This window comes from Musa acuminata, chromosome BXJ2-3 (assembly GCF_036884655.1).
Source record: "Musa acuminata AAA Group cultivar baxijiao chromosome BXJ2-3, Cavendish_Baxijiao_AAA, whole genome shotgun sequence".
NCBI classification, from domain to species: Eukaryota; Viridiplantae; Streptophyta; class Magnoliopsida; order Zingiberales; family Musaceae; genus Musa; species Musa acuminata.
The window spans coordinates 44,520,670-44,538,594 of NC_088340.1; the positions used below are offsets into that span (position 1 = coordinate 44,520,670).

Sequence of the window (17,925 nt, forward strand, 5' to 3'; positions counted from 1 at the left end):
TGATCCAGAACGAAATTACAGGAACCGTTTGCTTTATATGCTCTCATTTTGGATATCCATATTATTCTTCTCTTTAGAAAGCACTTTTGAGGTCTGGCACTTGGGCCAAAAAAATAAAAAAACAACCCAGGCAGAACAATTTACATCAAGATAAACATTGAAAGTTATTTATTATCCAAACTTAAGACTCGTACGTTACAGGAAATAATCCAACAACAGAGGTAGTGAGCTCTCACAGCAAGCTAACGAAGACATGTACGTATATAATAAGACAGGCACCGCCAGTACCAGGACCAGGACCATGTTCGCGTCTATCTAACCGTTGTGTCATTAAACTCCAGTACTGAAAGGGCATCTGGGTGGAGTATAACAATCTTGTTCGATTAAGACACACCGATTTCTTAAAAATCCAACAACACAAAATCATGCCGGTCCGATCAACAGCCCCCAGCTTTCAACAGCTTAACGGCATCTTTGTCAAGAACAAAGGTGTAACCTCATGTTACATATATTCAGGCGCAGCAGCTACTCTTCTGGCCAACTGGTTGACCCCGCATGTGTACAGTTGTAGGTTTGCTGGCACTTCCAGCCGGTTGGCTTGCCATTCTGTCCAAGGAAAAAAAAAATATATATATTGGATCGAACTGGCATAAGTATCATCTCCTACTCCAGTGGTTAACAACAAACAATGAAACCTCATTAAAAAAAAAAAAGAGGCACGAGAACTCTTCGATGCAGATGTTGACAAGTATTAAGCTCACCTGTCTTTTATATCAGCAGCCATTGTCATAAATGCTTTCTCTACATTGGTAGAATCCTTGGCACTTGTCTCCAGGAACGGTATGCCAATCTCATCAGCAAATGCCTTCAAGTAGCAAAGCCAAATACCACCCTAGTTCACTTCACTTCATTTGCAGTCTACAGAATACAATATATTCTACCTTAATCCTCGAAACTGACTAGTAGGAATAATTACCTTGCCAGTTTCATAAGATACCACTCTACCATCGGTCAGATCACATTTGTTTCCCACCAGAAGCTTGTTCACATTTTCGCTGGCATACCTGTCAATCTCATTGAGCCATTGCTTGACGTTGTTGAAACTTTCTTGGTCAGTCACATCATAAACTACCTGTCATGTGCCAGACTATCAACCAAAACAGCATACTCATCCATGGAATTTTAAGTCACAACAAGAACGATGAGGGATCTCACAATAATCCCATGTGCACCACGGTAGTAGCTACTCGTGATTGTCCTAAAGCGTTCCTGTCCAGCAGTGTCCCACTACAATAGAAAGAAGAGGTAATGCCATGACTAAGTCCTTCAAACACTTCCAGACACTGACAAAGCTCCTACTTACAATTTGAAGTTTTATGGTCTTCCCATCCTGCTCCACTGTTCGAATTTTCTAATAAGATGGAACAAATTGTTAAATGGTATATAAGTAAGGTTTTGGTATGGGCGAGGATATAAATGGAGGAGAGAGGAAAAAGAGTGTATAGTATTAATGCACTCACAAAGTCAACACCAATTGTACTGATGTAACTTTCTATATAGGAATCATCCTGCAGCAAGAAAAGTAAAACATATAATAGATCTAAAAAAATGAATAAAAAGTAGAAATAAATAGGCAGTAAAATCAGAAGTCAAAGTAGCACATTATACATCAAGAGCTAACATTCTTAAGAATCTATAAGAACCATGGTTACTTTACATCATGTATGATTGTCAATTGGCCATCAAATTGAAACTCATAAGTGCCCCTATGGTAATAATGTTCTAAGGTTCAAATGTAAAATTTAAAGCAATAACAGAGTATTATTATAAAACTATAGCAAGTGAGAAAGAACCGAGGGGCAGGAAAGACAGAGAGAGAGAGAGTCTTCACCGCAAATCTCAATAGAAGGCATGACTTCCCAACCCCTGAATCTCCAATAAGCAAAAGCTTGAAAAGATAGTCACTGCAAAATATACATTGGTCAAGGTTGCTCAAGTTCTAAGTTTCCATTTCTTAATACAAAAAAACCAAATCAATCTCGTCTTTCTTGCATGATAGGCGTATGGGCAAAGGCGAATTTGCTATACTAATACTTCATAAACTAAGCAATTATAAAGTTAAAATATTGTCAATTAACTAAAATGTGAGAGCTCAATAAGTGCACATGATGTTGATAAATACCTTCACCGACAGCTAAGAAAGCAAAGCAATGCCGACATATCATGTAATCAGCAAGTCTATGAGCAATAAATCAGTCAAAAAATGTCTAACAAATAATGCTTGTTGCCTTTTCTCATCTCCCGTTTCAAAGCATTGAATTACCATGTGCTGCCAGTTCTTGACTAGATGATAAATCTACCTCAGCAGCTTTGAGTCTATTGGCTCTACTCATAAACAAGGTGCAAGAAAACAGCTAAATATATACCTAACTAGAGCGAATGTTTTGTTTAAAACACCAAGTTTCTTTCTTCAATATCCTGTATTAGATGTCAGTGCTAATGTTTAGGAATGACATTCTTACAAATTTTTGTTTGTTAAATCACATCAGAAGTCCTTGTTTTTTCATTAAGAACATCTTCAGAAGGAAGACATCGAAGACACCACATACACACTATAGAGTGGTCCATCTGACGATACAACAAGATGCCATGTGACGGTAACTCATTTGGAACGCTCACTCATAGAACACACATCATGGAATGTTTAACTAACAATCTCACTCCAGAAAGTTCTTGATTGCTAGGGTAAGGACTTCCGCAATAGTTTAACCCGTTTCCATTTTTTATTTTCCAACAAAAGCTATAATCAATTACATGCATTCAACTCTCAGAATTGTATATGATGATTGCAATCACGCAGAATAGGAGGTAATAATCCGTACTATATAGCTATAATGGACACAAACAAATATTTTAATCTATTTACTACCACAAAGATATGAAATGAATCATAAGAATCTCCCGTTCCATGTCGATAGTGGATCTACACATATCACAACATTCAGTCAGAGAAAGTAGTGCTATATTCACCCCACGCGCCCCCAATTAAAATTACCCAAAATCACAAAACCAACCGATTAACCCTAAACATTAGCAGTATCAAAAAATATTGGCCACCATCTGGTGCGGCATACAAAAAGGAGGAGAGAACCTAACCACACAGGGATCCGGAACTCGCTCGCCCGTGAAGAGCGAAAAGTCGGCTATAACATATTATCATTTAGGATACCAACAAAATAAAGAAATGGGAGAAGAGACGATCCAGACCGAATCAAGAACAGCAAACCCTAGTTAATCGCGGGCAGGATGTCTTGGCAAAGGAAAAGAGGGGAAATCGAGCAGCGTAGGAGCTTACTATTCTGGAGTCATGGCGAACGAACACTTGGATCCCTAACACGAGGAGACTCCTGCAGGAGAAGGATGAAAATGCCGGAGAGGAGTCGTCGGAACGGATAAAGGTTAGCGGGGAGGATCGACGAGTTCATTTATAGAGGAAGTAAGTTGGCAAGTCAACACCGTTCAACCACCGAATCGTACTGGACACTCGAAGGTTCGCTCGCGCTAGCCATCAGTTGGGACGTCTTAACGCCTGCGGCTGAGGCGCACGGCGCACGTGCCGACCGCGTCTGGGCCCCCTTTTGGGGCAGGCTGTAATGCAGCCGCGCAAGGTGAGGTGAGACTTTCCTTTGCACGCCAATTTGAAACGAATAATAATCCACAGGATAATCCCACCCTTCGTCTTTACCCACCTTGCGTATGGCTAGTGGCTGTGTATGACGTAATCTATGAAAAATTCCCCAATGAGGATTTGGTACTTTCGTCGGGTTCCGACAGCGAAGGGAACGCATTCCTCAAATAAAAGTGGTTCCCACCAAAACGTGTCAAGACCTTTGGGCCGAAGATAAGCCCTGGGCTGATCCAGTCAGATGGTTGATCTATGGGCTTTCATCCAGGGAGGTGTGTGGACCGATTAAACCAAAATTAATTTGTCGACCCTAAAAACTGTTATTTCATAAAATTGCTGATTTTTAAGTTGTCATCGACGATTAAACCAATACAATTTGTTTGTTGATGGAACCAAGAAACACTTGTGGCCTAATCTTGTAATGACACAATAGTAATCATGGCTTCCCCTTAAATTTCTCCGATTATGCATGTGTACTCACTCTATCGAGCATTGTCACGTGTACTTCTGGATTTGTGCTGCAAAGATATTTTTGTTCTTTTTTAAGTGGGAAGTGTTTCTTGTTTTACTTGTGTTTCCGCGCAGAGGAATCGTTTTGTTCCGAGCTATTTCTGAAATCTGAAAGAAAGAAAAATATTCATACCGTGACAGGACACACAATTGTGCCACAGGAGAGTGGCACGTCGAACGCTAGAGCTGATGTCATGAGACCCCCCGCTGTGCTCCGGGGCTCGAGGACTTGGTGACGTGTCGTCGACGGTCCACGTGCATGTTTGACGAAGGAAAAGTGTTCCGTGCCTTGACGGAGACAGGTGACTTGAGTCTCTCTCGTTTAATTTATTCTCCAAGAGTTGCCTTGTCTCGCCTCGACCCAACCGGGCCGAACCGGGCTGCTTTGTCCGGAATAGTGCTTAGAACTATTTATAGGGCCGTGATCCGATCATTCGGCCGGCTTTAGACCATCAAAAACCCTTTAACGGCTCGAGCGTTCCTAAAACCCTAAATCGCTCGCGTGCGGAGGAGGCGATTACGAACCCTCGAATCCCTGCTGGGTTTCTCCGCTTCGGTCGAGGATGAGGAAGAAGGTGGACGACCGCATCCGAACCCTCATCGAGAATGGTGTTAAGCTCAGACATCGTTCTATGTTCCTCATCGTCGGCGACAAATCCCGAGATCAGGTGACTTCCCTCTTCCCCTCAACTGTGCACCTGGTGTTAGTTATTTGATCATGAAATTTAACCCTCATCGATTACTCCGTTCGAACCGCCTTTTGTTTTTTGTTTTTTTTTTAAATAATGAAATTGATTATGGCTCTCAACTTTATACCTGGTTTTAGGCCCTTTATTCTGATTTCTTGACAGTGATTGGCAGTTTTAAACGGTTAAAAGTTTTTTGTATTTTGATACTTGGATTAAGTTTAAGTTGAGCCACTAAAATATGCCCTCAGATATCACGAATAATTAGACTAGAGTTTTCATTATTAGGTAAAGTGTTTTGAAGTGGGAAAGAAAGAGGCTCCAAGAAATAGGAACAAGAACTCATAATTTTGTTGTTGTTGATCGTTAATTTTGGTTTCATTGTGCTTGTGTTGCGTATTATCATGCAGAGCTTGCCTTTAAATTCTTGTCATCTGATAAAGGTAATACCACGACTGCATGCAGATTGTGAATCTCCATTACATGTTAAGCAAGGCAGTCGTGAAGTCTCGCCCAACTGTGTTGTGGTGCTACAAAGATAAGCTTGAGCTTAGCAGGTGCTGCTTTTACTTGCGATTTTCTTTCTTAAGCCTTTGCATGTAATAGCTTTGTATTACTTGGTATCTAGATTCTTCTTGATGCTTCTTGTATCTAATTGCTATTTTTATCTGGTGTTTTCACCTGATCTGACTAATGAATTCTTATATTAGTCACAAGAAAAAACGTGCCAAGCAGATAAAGAAGTTGATGCAGAGAGGGTTGCTTGATCCTGAAAAAGTTGATCCTTTTTCACTTTTTGTTGAGAGCGGAAATATAACATATTGCTTATATAAAGATTCTGAAAGGATTCTTGGAAATACATTTGGAATGTGCATCTTACAGGTTTGTTGTTGCAAATTACTGGTAGATATTGCAATTAGCTTGCTCTTGTTTCTTACCTCTTAATATTTTTTATTACTTTCTTTTGCTAATGGAGTTGGTACATTCTTGTAGGATTTTGAGGCATTGACACCTAACCTTCTTGCAAGAACTATCGAGACAGTGGAGGGTGGTGGGCTCATAATCTTGTTGCTCCGATCTCTTTCCTCTCTTACCAGTCTCTACACCATGGTCATGGTAATCTTCAGAGCAACCATAACTTGTAATTGAATGAATGCTCTTGTTCTTGTTTAATACTGATTAAGGATTTCTGAACTGAACATGTGATGGTCTATTCGGTACCATGCAGGTACATGACCTCTTGTATCAGTACCTATATTTAGCCTTATTCATCATTTCCTGTGCAGCCAATCTAAAGGAGCCTTTATTTGTCACATTCTGTTATAAATATCACTTCCCAAGGGATTTTTTTTCGTTGGCACTCTCTTTATTTAGTTTGCCGTGGATCTTTGCCTCTTTTTTTCTTTTTATATTTCTGATATTTTTGTGCTAATAAATTATTTTTTAAAATTTAGGTACCTTCTTAATTTCTGATATGTTTTTTTCCCTAAGTTTTGTTATTCTCTTTAATGCATTTTGCATGTCCTAAGTTGTTTTCAGAGTTTATATTTGTGAAATTTAACAGGTATCTGACTTTCAGCTTATAGAATGTCCTTGATGCATCATTTGCACTTAAGAAATAGTTTGAAATAGGATTTATGCACTTTATGCCTTTTTGGTGGACTTCTTATCTTTTTTGATCTTTTTGTCCCTTGGTTTTGGACGTTAGCTGTTTAACCTTTTTATTCATCTCTCGGTTTCAGGATGTACACGAGAGATTCCGAACCGAGTCTCATTCTCATGCAGCTGCACGGTTCAATGAAAGGTTCTTGCTGTCTATTGCCTTATGCAAGGCATGTGTTATAATGGATGATGAGCTTAACATTTTACCAATATCGTCTCATATAAGATCAATCCAGTCTGTATCAATCACGGAGGTATGATTGTCTCGAATATTTTTGAGCCATTTCTTGGAATTTGGATGTTGGTGCATCCTATTGGCATGTGCTCACATTTAATATTTTGCATATTGCTGATTAAGTTCATCAACAACGGACACCATAATGCATGGATTGCAGTCTCTTGTTCATGTGGCTTCGTTTTGTTATTTGAGAATTCCATCAGTTCTTATTGTGTGGTTTTCCTAAATGCTGAAGGATCCTGAGGGCTTATCTGAAAGGGAGCGGGAATTAAAGAATCTCAAGGACCAATTTCATGACGATTTTCCTGTTGGTCCGCTGATTGGGAAGTGTTGTACGATGGACCAGGTAAAGACTGTGGATGCCCAGATAATTTTATCTATTTCCTCGTTTCTAGTTTGTTTGATTTGAGTGATACATGAATCTGTAACCATACAGGGAAAAGCTGTTATTACTTTTCTTGATGCTATTCTTGACAAAACACTACGAAGTACTGTTGCTTTGATAGCTGCTCGTGGGCGTGGAAAATCTGCTGCTCTGGGCCTTGCAGTCGCTGGAGCTGTTGCTGCAGGGTTACATTTATAACCCATTTATACTTCATTATTCTTTTTTACTCAAACTTTTACCTGTTGCCTACTTGTCTTCTCATTTAGGTACTCCAATATATTTGTCACCGCACCCAGCCCAGAGAATCTCAAGACCTTGTTTGAGTTTGTTTGTATGGGGATCAATGCATTGGAATACAAGGTTTGCAGATTTTTCATTTTAGATAGCAATTCTTTGCTGTGACATCATCAGACATCATAGGACGTTTGGAATACCCAGTCTTGCACACATTTGTCTTATTACTTTTCTCTATTCATTATCCCAAAGAAACACGCTGACATCATCTGACAGTTGATAATCAGATTTTGTGATTTTGGTATAAAAAATTACAAGTGATGCAACAATTTTTATCTCATATTGTTATGCATTATAGATGAGTAAAATCTTTTGTTTTTTTATTATTCTAAGCATTTTAATCTTTTTTCCCTTTCAAATAGACCAAATTGGAATTGCCAAATCTTGATTTTAAATTGTTGAGAATTTTTATTCTTACATGTAAAATAGTCAAAGTAGCTAGCCAAAAAATTGGTGTATGCTTTGCCATACTGATGCCTTATCACATCATATGGAAATCAGGTATTGAGTGTATGCTTTGTAGTTGGCATGTGGAGATATGGTTCTTGTCTGATGACAGTGTATAACATTTCAATGACTGATTAATCTTTATCTTGTCAGTATCGATTAAGATTTCCATTATGCCTACTTTTCAATTTCATGGTTTGCTTTGACAAACTTGATAACCTTTCCTTCTGCTCTGTGCATCTGATGTATTCTTGTATCTGGTACTTTGTTCTGGTTTACATCCTAATTTAAACTTGATTGATCATTTTGTTTGTTACTTTTTTTAATGTAACATTGGATTGCTTGTAGGAACATTTACACTATGACCTGGTGAAGAGTGCTGATCCTGAATTGAAGAAAGCAACAATTCAGATAAATATCTATAAGCAACATCGCCAGACGATTCAGGTGATATAATATTGCTCTGTTTTTTTTGTTATTGTAATTAAATTTTATTCTGTATTTACTGGGTTGTTTTGTTCTAGAATATATTTTTTGAGGGGAAGTAGTCATGATGGGAGAAATTTCTTATATAGGCTTTTAGAACTAATTGTACATATATTACATGTAGATGTTTTCTTAGTGAAGAAGTGCATTAAGTTTCAATGGCACAAAGTCTTTTCATGTTAAGGATATTTCTAAATGAGTTTTGCTATGTTTTTTTCTTCTAAATATGAACCTTACGAACTAATGACTCCACCCATCTAAGCAAGATGTTCTTTTGGACAGTACTTGAGGCCACATGACCATGCAAAGCTTTCTCAAGTTGAGCTCCTAGTTGTTGATGAAGCTGCTGCTATTCCATTACCCATCGTAAAATCCTTGCTTGGACCTTATCTGGTCTTCCTCTCATCTACTGTCAATGGGTATGATATGCCATCTTAAGTTGTCATGTCCATGCCATTGTTTACCATTGATTTATTATACATTTGGACAAATGTACAATAAGTTGATGTAATAACCGGTTATTGTATCTTTTTCATTAAGCTATGAAGGAACTGGTCGGTCTTTGTCACTAAAGCTTCTTCAGCAATTAGAATCACAAAGCCAAATACCTAGTCAGGGTGCTGATGGCAATCATTCTGGTAAAGTAAATGATTTTTGATTATTTGTGATGTTTATTTGGAGCATTTCCTGCATATTTCAAGCTAGTTTAATAGGAACCAAAAAGTAGTCGTGTTGTCTTTGTGAAGAACTCTGCTGTGATATATAAGGTTTGCTGAGACAAGCTTGGTTAGCTATCAAAGGGGGCTGGTCACATCAAATATGATATGGTTCTGTTGTTGTCAGCTTCATTATTGTCTAAATCTTCAATGCAAAAAAATGTCTAAATCTTTCATAAGAATATTTATCATGATATTGAGTATATATTTTATGTTCGGTAATCTTCTGCAAAATAAGATCATTGCTATGCCTCTTTCATATCATTTCCTTGTATTTCTTCCAGTTGCTTCTTTCTTAGTGTAGATCTGACGAGTTCAAATATCGTGTAGTGAATAATTAGTAGACATGCTGTTGGATGACATAAGATAGGGATGACGATCAAAGAAAATATTGGTGTAGAGGATATGTTGGCCCTTGGTCTTGAGGACCTGGTCCTTGGTAGCTAATAATGGTGCATGAAATACTTCTTGATGTGGCGACATAAAACTAGTTGCTGTTACTGACATGGGCAAGGGGCTCATCTTGGCAAGGCATAAAATAAGGCTCTGACTCAAGATTGGAGTTAGTGGTTACAGTTCATGTTATTTTTTGCAAGCTTTATGGAACACAAGTTATCTTCCTTTAACTTTATTGTTATGTGTTCGTCAATACATTTTGATTGTTAGCTTATCTTCTCATTCAATTCATTTGATGTTACAGGAAAAACAATTATACAGCAGTCCTAGAAATTAGAATTCCTTTTAGTTTTTACTTGGCAATGGCTGCACAAGTTGTCATGTCTCATGTTCTTCTCCGTAGTTCATATATACAGTCCCTTTATGGTATAAACTTGATGCATTTACCCATTGTTTCATTTGTTAAGCATTTCATTTAGATGCTTAAGCCCAAATAGTTGGTATATGTGTAGTTCTTGAAGCAGCATATCTTGTACCATCTTCACTATTAAGTTTGATGATGAAGCGGAAATGCTAATTGGTGCTTCTCTGCTTTGCCTACTTTATGTTGTCATTGTTTTGCACTATTGGCACGCAAGTAGAAAGCAACTTTCTTGAAAGTACATGTTCAAAGGTAATCATCTGGAGTAGTTTTCGATATCAAATTGAAGTGTTTCTTTTAGGTTTTATTATGCAAGTTTAAATGTGTGTAGGGAATTATGGAATGAGCTTTAGAGCTTTACCTTTTCTTTTTCTTTTTGTTATTGCTCTTTGGTTTTGACCTTTACATCTTTAATTTTAGGTAGGCTTTTCAAAAAGGTTGAATTGAATGAATCTATCAGATATGCCTCTGGGGATCCAATTGAGTCTTGGCTCAATGGTTTGCTTTGCTTGGATGTTGCAAGTTATATTCCAAATATTAGCAGGTCAGTGTCATGTTACTGAAAGCTAGACCATGTCATGTTGTTCTCATTTTTATCATTAATGTTTCTCTATCATTATAGACTACCACATCCAAGTGAGTGTGATCTTTATTACGTCAATCGAGACACACTTTTTTCATATCACAAAGAAAGTGAGATATTTTTACAGGTAGCCAATAAAGTTTATGCTTCAATTTCTTCCAATGCTTAGAGTTCAAACTAACATATGTATAATTTTATATTTCAGCGCATGATGGCCCTTTATGTTGCCTCCCACTATAAAAATTCACCTAATGACTTGCAACTGATGGCTGATGCTCCATCTCACCACTTGTTTGTGTTGCTTGGTATGGTTTGCTTGTTGTTGGTACCAATTACATTTAGCCAAAAAGGCGAGCAAGTGCTTGTTCTAATATTCGTTTGCTGACTGCACCTGTTTGCTGTATCTTTTTGCAGGTCCTGTTGATGAATCAAAAAATCATCTTCCAGATATTTTATGTGTTATTCAGGTTGATCGGTGCATTTTACCCATCATACCTGTGTGACATGTTTTAATGCTCTTTTAGTTCAAAGTAATAAAAAAAGAAATTTTAGGTTTTAATAGAAAAACTTGACTGATGTGACCTGAAGTATCATGTCACATTAATATCCATCAAACGTGGATTTTCTTTTTGCGTTGATTTTAAGTGTTCACATATTTTAAGGCCCTTGAAATCAGCTTGTCCCTAGGGCTTAAGTTCCTCTAATGGCACAAGTGTCATGTTTTCTGGTGGAGTCACATAATTAATAGAAAAAGTGTCTGTTTTTCTAGTGGAGTTACAGAGCATAAGAATTTGTTTTGATAATTTTCATTTATGTTGATTTTAGGTCAAGTAGAATGGCACTTAAGTTGACTTAGTTATTACACAAGAAGTCAATGTTTTTGCAGAATCTTAGCTTTTATCAACTTGGAATAACTCACAAAAGTAAAGTCCTCTGCCAATTGATTTTTATGCTAAACATTGTACATTGAGATATTTCTTTCCGGTTTCAACCATACAGATCATGTTTCATGACTAGTCATAGGTTGGAAGGCAATTTTCTCTTGAATGAACATGCAAATTTACCTTATTTCATATAATTTTCAGGTTTGCCTTGAAGGACAAATATCACGTAAGTCTGCAATAAAAAGTTTAAGCGAGGGCCGCCAACCTTTTGGTGATCAGATACCTTGGAAGTTTTGTGAACAATTTCAAGATAATGTCTTCCCTACTCTCTCTGGAGCTCGAATAGTGCGCATCGCAGTACATCCAAGTGCCTTGAGGGTAATTTGCGTAGTTTTTTTTTTTGTTCCATGTTTATTACTTTTATACTCTGTTTATGAAACATTATCATGTTGATTGTTGCAGCTTGGATATGGCTCAACTGCCGTGGATCTACTAACAAGGTATGATTTCCTGTTATTTCTATTTTCATTGTACTTAATTCTTCGGTTTTCTTATTTGATGTTAGATGTGCATTATGAAACACCTTAATCATCTTCTTCCTTCCAAAATGTGGTGTTAGGCTGACTAACCTTAAAGCATGATTTCAGATACTGTTTGGATCATTGCATACTAACTGGTGTAGGAACATAAAGTTTGGTACTGCTTGGTATTCATTTGTTAAATATTTTCTATAATACCTGGTGGTACATGTTGATTTATCACTTGGTTTACCAGTACCAGACCAATCGGACTAATTATTGAAATCAGCATCTGAATGGGTATTAAAACCTTTCCTAAAAGGATTATCATTGGAAACCTTGCTGAAAATTGACAGACAAGTGCTTGCAACTCTCAAAGGTTGACTCAGTAGCCTTAGGGGATCTCTTTGTTGTAGGAATTGATGAATGTGCCTATAAGTGGTATGTCAAGTAATGCATGGAAAGGCTTAGTATGTTCTACTAAGGTTTCATTTCATTGCCTAGCAGGCCACCAGCTTGAAATAGTTATCTTCTGTCCCTCCTAAGATTGATAATTGTGATGGTGCCACAATAGAGGTAAATTGTCAGATGTCATGGTGGATCTTGCATAAAATAGTCTAGATATACTAAGAGTTAGTCTACAGGGGTTGAAAGTATGCAAGGCATATGTGTTGGTCTTGAGAACATATGGACAATAGTGATGTAAATTATCTGTGATAATCATATTCATTTCATCATGTGAGTGACATCATGAAGCAACATTTGGAATAACAAAAGACTTTTTTCTTGCTTATCTCATAAATTTTCCTTCCTTTCTCTTTGTATTGCCCCTTATGGGTCTTTGTTTGTTTACAAGTTACTATATGTAAATGTTTGATCTTTTTGTTAAGTTGAACTGAATTATAGTGCAGCTTAGACCACAAGTCAGAGAAATTTGTGTTTATAAAATTGTTCTGTCATCAGATATTATGAAGGACAGCTTGCTCATTTTGCTGAGGAAGATGCTGAGCAAGTTGAGGAGCTTAAAGTCAGAGTGACTGAAGCTGCAGAGAAGGTTGAAATTTCAACTAAATTGGTTTCATCTAGTTCCTTACCACAGTCCATGCAAGCATTTGTAAAAAGAATCATCTGTTTTTTTCGGTGTTTCTGTCATCCATGATGAGTGACTCTGAGGAGATCTGGGTATTCTTTGGAAATCAGAAAATTAGATTTAGGCTTTTGTCTTGCAATCAACTTAAGGCTAGTGCTCTTTCGGAATTGAAGAAGCACCAGAATGCTTATTTTACATATTAAATATTCTTTGTTTGCTGTTGCACGATAAGTTCTGAATTTCCTTTTTGTGCTTCAAGTCAAGAAAATGTGCTCTTAAATCTGTTAGCTAGCTTTAATTTGTTTTCTACCGTGCCAGGCAGTCATTTGTTTTCTGATGCACATTTGATGGTCTCTCTACTGAATTCTGCCATATTTGCAGGTTTCCTTATTAGAAGAAAATATAAAGCCCAGAGCAAATCTTCCACCTCTCCTCGTTCATCTTCATGAGAGACATCCAGAAAAGCTTCACTATATTGGTGTCTCTTTTGGACTTACTTTGGATCTTTTTCGCTTCTGGAGAAAGCATAAATTTTTTCCATTCTATGTTGGCCAGATTCCAGTTATGATTTGCTCACAAAATATTCTATTATCCTAGCACCATATGTTCTCTCATAATTTTGTTTGTGCATAATTTTACTCATTTATTTATTTTTATGTGTATCAGAGTGCTGTCACTGGTGAGCACACATGCATGCTCTTGAAACCACTGAACAATGATGACGTTGAAGTTGGTGAGTCTGGTGAACATGGTTTTCTTGAGCCTTTTTATCAAGGTGAGATACCAAAGAAGTGCACCTTATATTTTCCCTGTGTGATTTCATTATAAGTAAAATATGTTTATGATGTTCCTCTAGACTTCAGGCGGCGATTTCTGCGTCTTTTGGGTACCACATGTCATAAATTTGATTATAAACTCGCAATGAGGTTAGTTCAGATAATCAGCTTTCTTCCAATGATAAATTCTAGCCATATGCTTATACTATGATTGTCTATGTTGTCTAGTGTTTTGGCATCAAAGATAAATTTTGCAGATCAGGAACATGAATTGACTGTCATGAATGGTGACTTGAAGCCCATGAATAACCTATTGTCCCCTCATGATATGAAGCGACTTGAAGCATATACAAATAATTGTGTTGACTATCACATGGTAAGAGTTTCGAGTACACTTTTTCTTTATATGTTATATCTAGTGGTCTATGTTGCATTTTCTTGTACCAACAGCCATCTGTCATACACTGTAAGTTCCAACTATTTGGAGTTGGGTAAATTGTACATAATAGTGATAGTGTGATACCACCATTGAGTTGTTGACAAGAGCATTATCACTTGGTAAACTAAGAGCTGTCAAATTTTAAATGTCTTTGATAAAGTTTTATTTGGTATACCTCTTTGTCTTTGCACTACTAATCTGAAGGGTCTCGTGTGGCTTAAATAGTATATCTTTTTTGGGCATGTCTAAACTCAAATTGATTGCTCCCTGGTCAGATTGAATGTTTATTGATCCAACACATACTTGAATAGACTATCTTAATTGTTTGAGTGAAAATATTTCTAATTTTTTTAAAAAATGAAGTTAATGAACTAAGTGTCTAGCTTAACATCCTTATTGATGACACTAATCTTTTAGATTTTGTGTTGTTTCCAAATTATCCAACATTGAGTTCTCTATTCTTTTGTCCACTGTTGGGTTGCAGGACATCAAACAAAGATATAAATGAAGGGGTTTTGATGAATGATGTTTGTTTGATTTTTCTTTGAAATCTATGACAGTCATAAGAACCATACATCTAAACTTACATAATGAAAGTTGTCCATTTTGCATCATGTAGATTCTAGACCTAGTGCCTATCCTCGCACATCAGTATTTCCAAGGCAATATTCCGGTCACATTGTCTCCTGTGCAAGCCTCCGTGTTATTCTGCATAGGCTTGCAGAACAAGGATGTTGGAGACATCAAGGTCAGTTCACTGATAATTTAGGTTACAAATTTATTTGCATTTGAAACCTTGTGAACTTTGTTCTTTCCTTTTGTGGATCAACAGGAAGAAATGAAGCTAGAAAGAGAACAAATACTATCTTTGTTTATTAAAGTGATGAAGAAGTTATACAATCATCTTTACAATGTTGTAGCCAGGGAGATCGATGAAACATTACCCCGGCTTAAGGTAGTAAGTTGTTATTATTAATTGTCGTTTATCATTCTGTAATTCTTGACAAGAGGTAATATCGACATTTGTCAAGTATGAACAACATGGTACAACATAGATGTCTTTGTATTAGCATTTCATCAAGGGATACCTAAGGAGTTTAAAGTGTTGCTCCAGCCAATCCTTTGTGGATAATTTCTAGAGGGCAGTGGCCCATGGGTCAGAAACAATTGCAATAAAATAAGCTAACAGTTGGCCATAGCTACACGGCTGATGTATAATTACATGTTCACCTCATCTTCATGGAGAAACTATAATTTCATGTTCTCTAATCTTGAATGAGTTGTTAGTGTATGTGAAAGGAAAAGCATAACAGTAACGGAATTATTATTATGTGAGGACATTAAAAAAAAATGAAAATTTTAGATTGTGATTAGTCTTTTGATATCAGATATGCGGTGAACTACAGATGAATCATGGCAAATTTGTAGGTGTATTTGATGAATGACTGATCTTCCATTAATGAATAAGATCTATGGTTTCTTGTTATGCTAATTGAAGATGACATCTATTTTATCTATGTAACGAGAAGGGGTTTTTCCGGAACACTTGACACTCTTTCTAGATCTGCAAGTTTCATGGAGTAGTGATAGTGTTGTCCACATCTATTAACAAATTTAACTCCATTCTAGATTCTTGTATTTGTTAATTTGCTAATGGAGATCATATCCTCATTAGAACTTTTCTTCGTCAAGTTTTCTACTTCGAGATAGTATCTCGCTTTCTTTTAAAAAGTGTCTTGTTCATAAGGAGCATATGATGCACTGTTTACTTGGATCATGAATGTTTGCTCTCTGGTTTAGAGGGATGATGACCTTATTAGAAACCTTTTTCTCCCTCAAGTTTTCTATTTCAAGATGATTGTTTTCCTCGAAAAAGTATTCTGTTTGTAAGGAGCATGTGACACAATGACCACTTCGAATGTTCTCTCTCAAAAAATGTTTTCTGTTTGTAACAAGGACTACACGACATAATGTACAGTTAGAATATGACAAGTGAATAATTTTCAGTTGAATGTTGTGATGCAGTAATTGTGGTTAACCCACCAACTTTGCCACAATCTCTAACTCGGTGTCTTTGTGCTTCAACTTGTGATCCTTGCATTAGATTGAAATGGCTCCTCACAGCATATCCGTGGATGAAGAACTTGATCAAGCAGCACGAGAGGTTATGGTGAGCATGTTAGCTTTGCTTGGTGGTTCAATATTTGCTTTTTCTAAAACTTATCTGTTGAGCTTTTTGCATGTGCCTCCAGGAAAAAATGAAAGCCGAGAATGATGATGGGATCTTGAACCCAGAATACTTTCAGCAATATGCTATTGTCGACAAAGAAGGGGAGTTTGAGAAAGCTCTCCAAAATGGAGGGGTTAAAGTGTCCGCAAGTGGTATTGTCAGTGTAAAATCTAACAGGAAAAAGATGGGCAAGCTGGGAGCCAGCCAAGAAACAAATAAGAGCAAAAGGAAAGGAAAGGATGGCGAGAAACCAAAATCAAACAAAAAGAAGAGAATGTAAAACACCTGCCTGGCAAATTGCTGGTGAAACAGCAATATGGCTTATATGTCCATTTAGAAGATTTGAAAAGTTTTGCTTCATTGTTTATTATTTTTCCCTGTAATTCTCACTGTCTGATGCAAAGTTAAAACTGATGCAATTTGCATTCTGAGAGTGGTTTTTATCCAAGTGGAGGCAAAATGATTGCTGAATGTTTTAGGCCAAAGATTATACTGCTTTGGTGGGAATGAATCATTCTTTCAGCCCTACTCTTCGATTGGTTGAGATTAGCTGCATGTATAAAAAGAAGATGAGTCTGGATTTGTTGTGGTGCATGGATCTTCAGTGTTATATTGTTCCAAGGCTTTGATGATTATGTCAAGAAGGCGCTTTGGAGCATCAGTCCGATATCAATTTCGAAAATTATTTCTGTCGGTATGAAATTGGTTTATCAGGAATCACAACAATTAATGAAAAAACAGTAATGTTGATCAATATTGCTAAATGTTATGGATCTGTAACCATGTGTAGAGTAATTTCTCATACTTATATGTTTGTTAACATTTTAGGGTGGTTTTCTTGAATTTTCTTTTTTGAAAGGTTCCTGAAGTTCTTACTTATCCCATTTGGTGTTTTTTTTTTTTTTTTTCTATACTCATAATGGTCCTTGTTGTCGTATCATGTCGGTCATTAGGCCTTCTTCGTGTATCACGACTATTTGATCTCGAAAAGGGAAAGACATTGAGACGAAGGATGTGGCTATGAAAGGTCTTCCCTTCCTTTCTCCCCTACATGGCCAATCTTGCTAGACATCAACTACGCAAACCCACTTGTTGTTTTGCCCCCTTAGTTTCACCACCAACTTTGCCATGAAAGGCTTCTCCCTCGCCTTCTCATGATGTCTGCTATACCTCTCATAATTGCCTCTCTCCTACCCGTCGATCTCTTTAAGTCATCCAACAACGAAGCATTGCACTCCAATCATCAAGGTGATGTAGAGGGTAGGCACACAACGAAGTCGAAGTCGAGGAGGTGGGGCTAACCTCTTGTCGCGGTCCATGATGCCCATAGCCTCAATCTCGACTTTTCCCTTGCTTCTAACCCCCTTTGGAGGCCCTTGTCTCGTCTCCTTTAGTGCCATTAGCAACCATCTCATCCTTCTCCTAGTCCTCTTCGATCTTCATGCTCCCTTCCTCATCTCTCACCTTGTCACTATTCGA

The 17,925-nt window shown here is 37.2% G+C and overlaps 2 protein-coding genes across 3 annotated transcripts; one reads left to right on the forward strand and one right to left on the reverse strand.

The window, feature by feature from the left end:
- Positions 1-145: 145 nt before the first annotated feature.
- LOC103979675 (ras-related protein RIC1) lies at positions 146-3,516 on the reverse strand. Of its 2 annotated transcripts, none has more exons than XM_018822810.2 (8): positions 3,356-3,516; positions 1,892-1,964; positions 1,521-1,568; positions 1,364-1,411; positions 1,216-1,287; positions 977-1,132; positions 762-892; positions 146-606 (listed from the first exon to the last, which is right to left on the reverse strand). In XM_018822810.2, the coding sequence occupies exons 1-8, from the start codon at positions 3,367-3,369 to the stop codon at positions 513-515; spliced, it is 636 nt and encodes a 211-aa protein (XP_018678355.2). In that variant the 5' UTR covers positions 3,370-3,516; the 3' UTR covers positions 146-512. The 2 variants fall into 2 exon arrangements, with proteins under 2 accessions (XP_018678355.2, XP_009394119.2); XM_009395844.3 differs by having other exon boundaries at positions 762-865; positions 3,356-3,515.
- A 1,132-nt stretch (positions 3,517-4,648) lies between these two features.
- LOC135608580 (RNA cytidine acetyltransferase 1-like) lies at positions 4,649-16,874 on the forward strand. Its single transcript, XM_065101646.1, has 26 exons — positions 4,649-4,863; positions 5,347-5,438; positions 5,592-5,763; positions 5,875-5,997; positions 6,624-6,797; positions 7,017-7,127; positions 7,218-7,351; positions 7,433-7,526; positions 8,256-8,354; positions 8,676-8,812; positions 8,934-9,031; positions 10,347-10,470; positions 10,549-10,636; positions 10,715-10,814; positions 10,924-10,976; positions 11,595-11,771; positions 11,856-11,893; positions 12,875-12,965; positions 13,383-13,562; positions 13,668-13,776; positions 13,858-13,927; positions 14,006-14,153; positions 14,836-14,964; positions 15,049-15,171; positions 16,321-16,386; positions 16,469-16,874. The coding sequence occupies exons 1-26, from the start codon at positions 4,759-4,761 to the stop codon at positions 16,724-16,726; spliced, it is 3,093 nt and encodes a 1,030-aa protein (XP_064957718.1). The 5' UTR covers positions 4,649-4,758; the 3' UTR covers positions 16,727-16,874.
- The last annotated feature ends 1,051 nt before the right edge of the window (positions 16,875-17,925 follow it).

Excerpts from the sequence above, each read along its gene's own strand:
- LOC135608580 (XM_065101646.1), top strand. The coding sequence starts at position 4,759 with ATGAGGAAGAAGGTGGACGACCGCATCCGAACCCTCATCGAGAATGGT. Across the intron at positions 5,764-5,874 it reads TTGGAATGTGCATCTTACAG|GATTTTGAGGCATTGACACC; the intron begins GTTTGTTGTTGC and ends ACATTCTTGTAG. Across the intron at positions 10,977-11,594 it reads ATATTTTATGTGTTATTCAG|GTTTGCCTTGAAGGACAAAT; the intron begins GTTGATCGGTGC and ends TATAATTTTCAG.
- LOC103979675 (XM_018822810.2), bottom strand. Across the intron at positions 1,412-1,520 it reads GTACAATTGGTGTTGACTTT|AAAATTCGAACAGTGGAGCA; the intron begins GTGAGTGCATTA and ends CCATCTTATTAG. Across the intron at positions 1,288-1,363 it reads AGACCATAAAACTTCAAATT|TGGGACACTGCTGGACAGGA; the intron begins GTAAGTAGGAGC and ends TTTCTATTGTAG.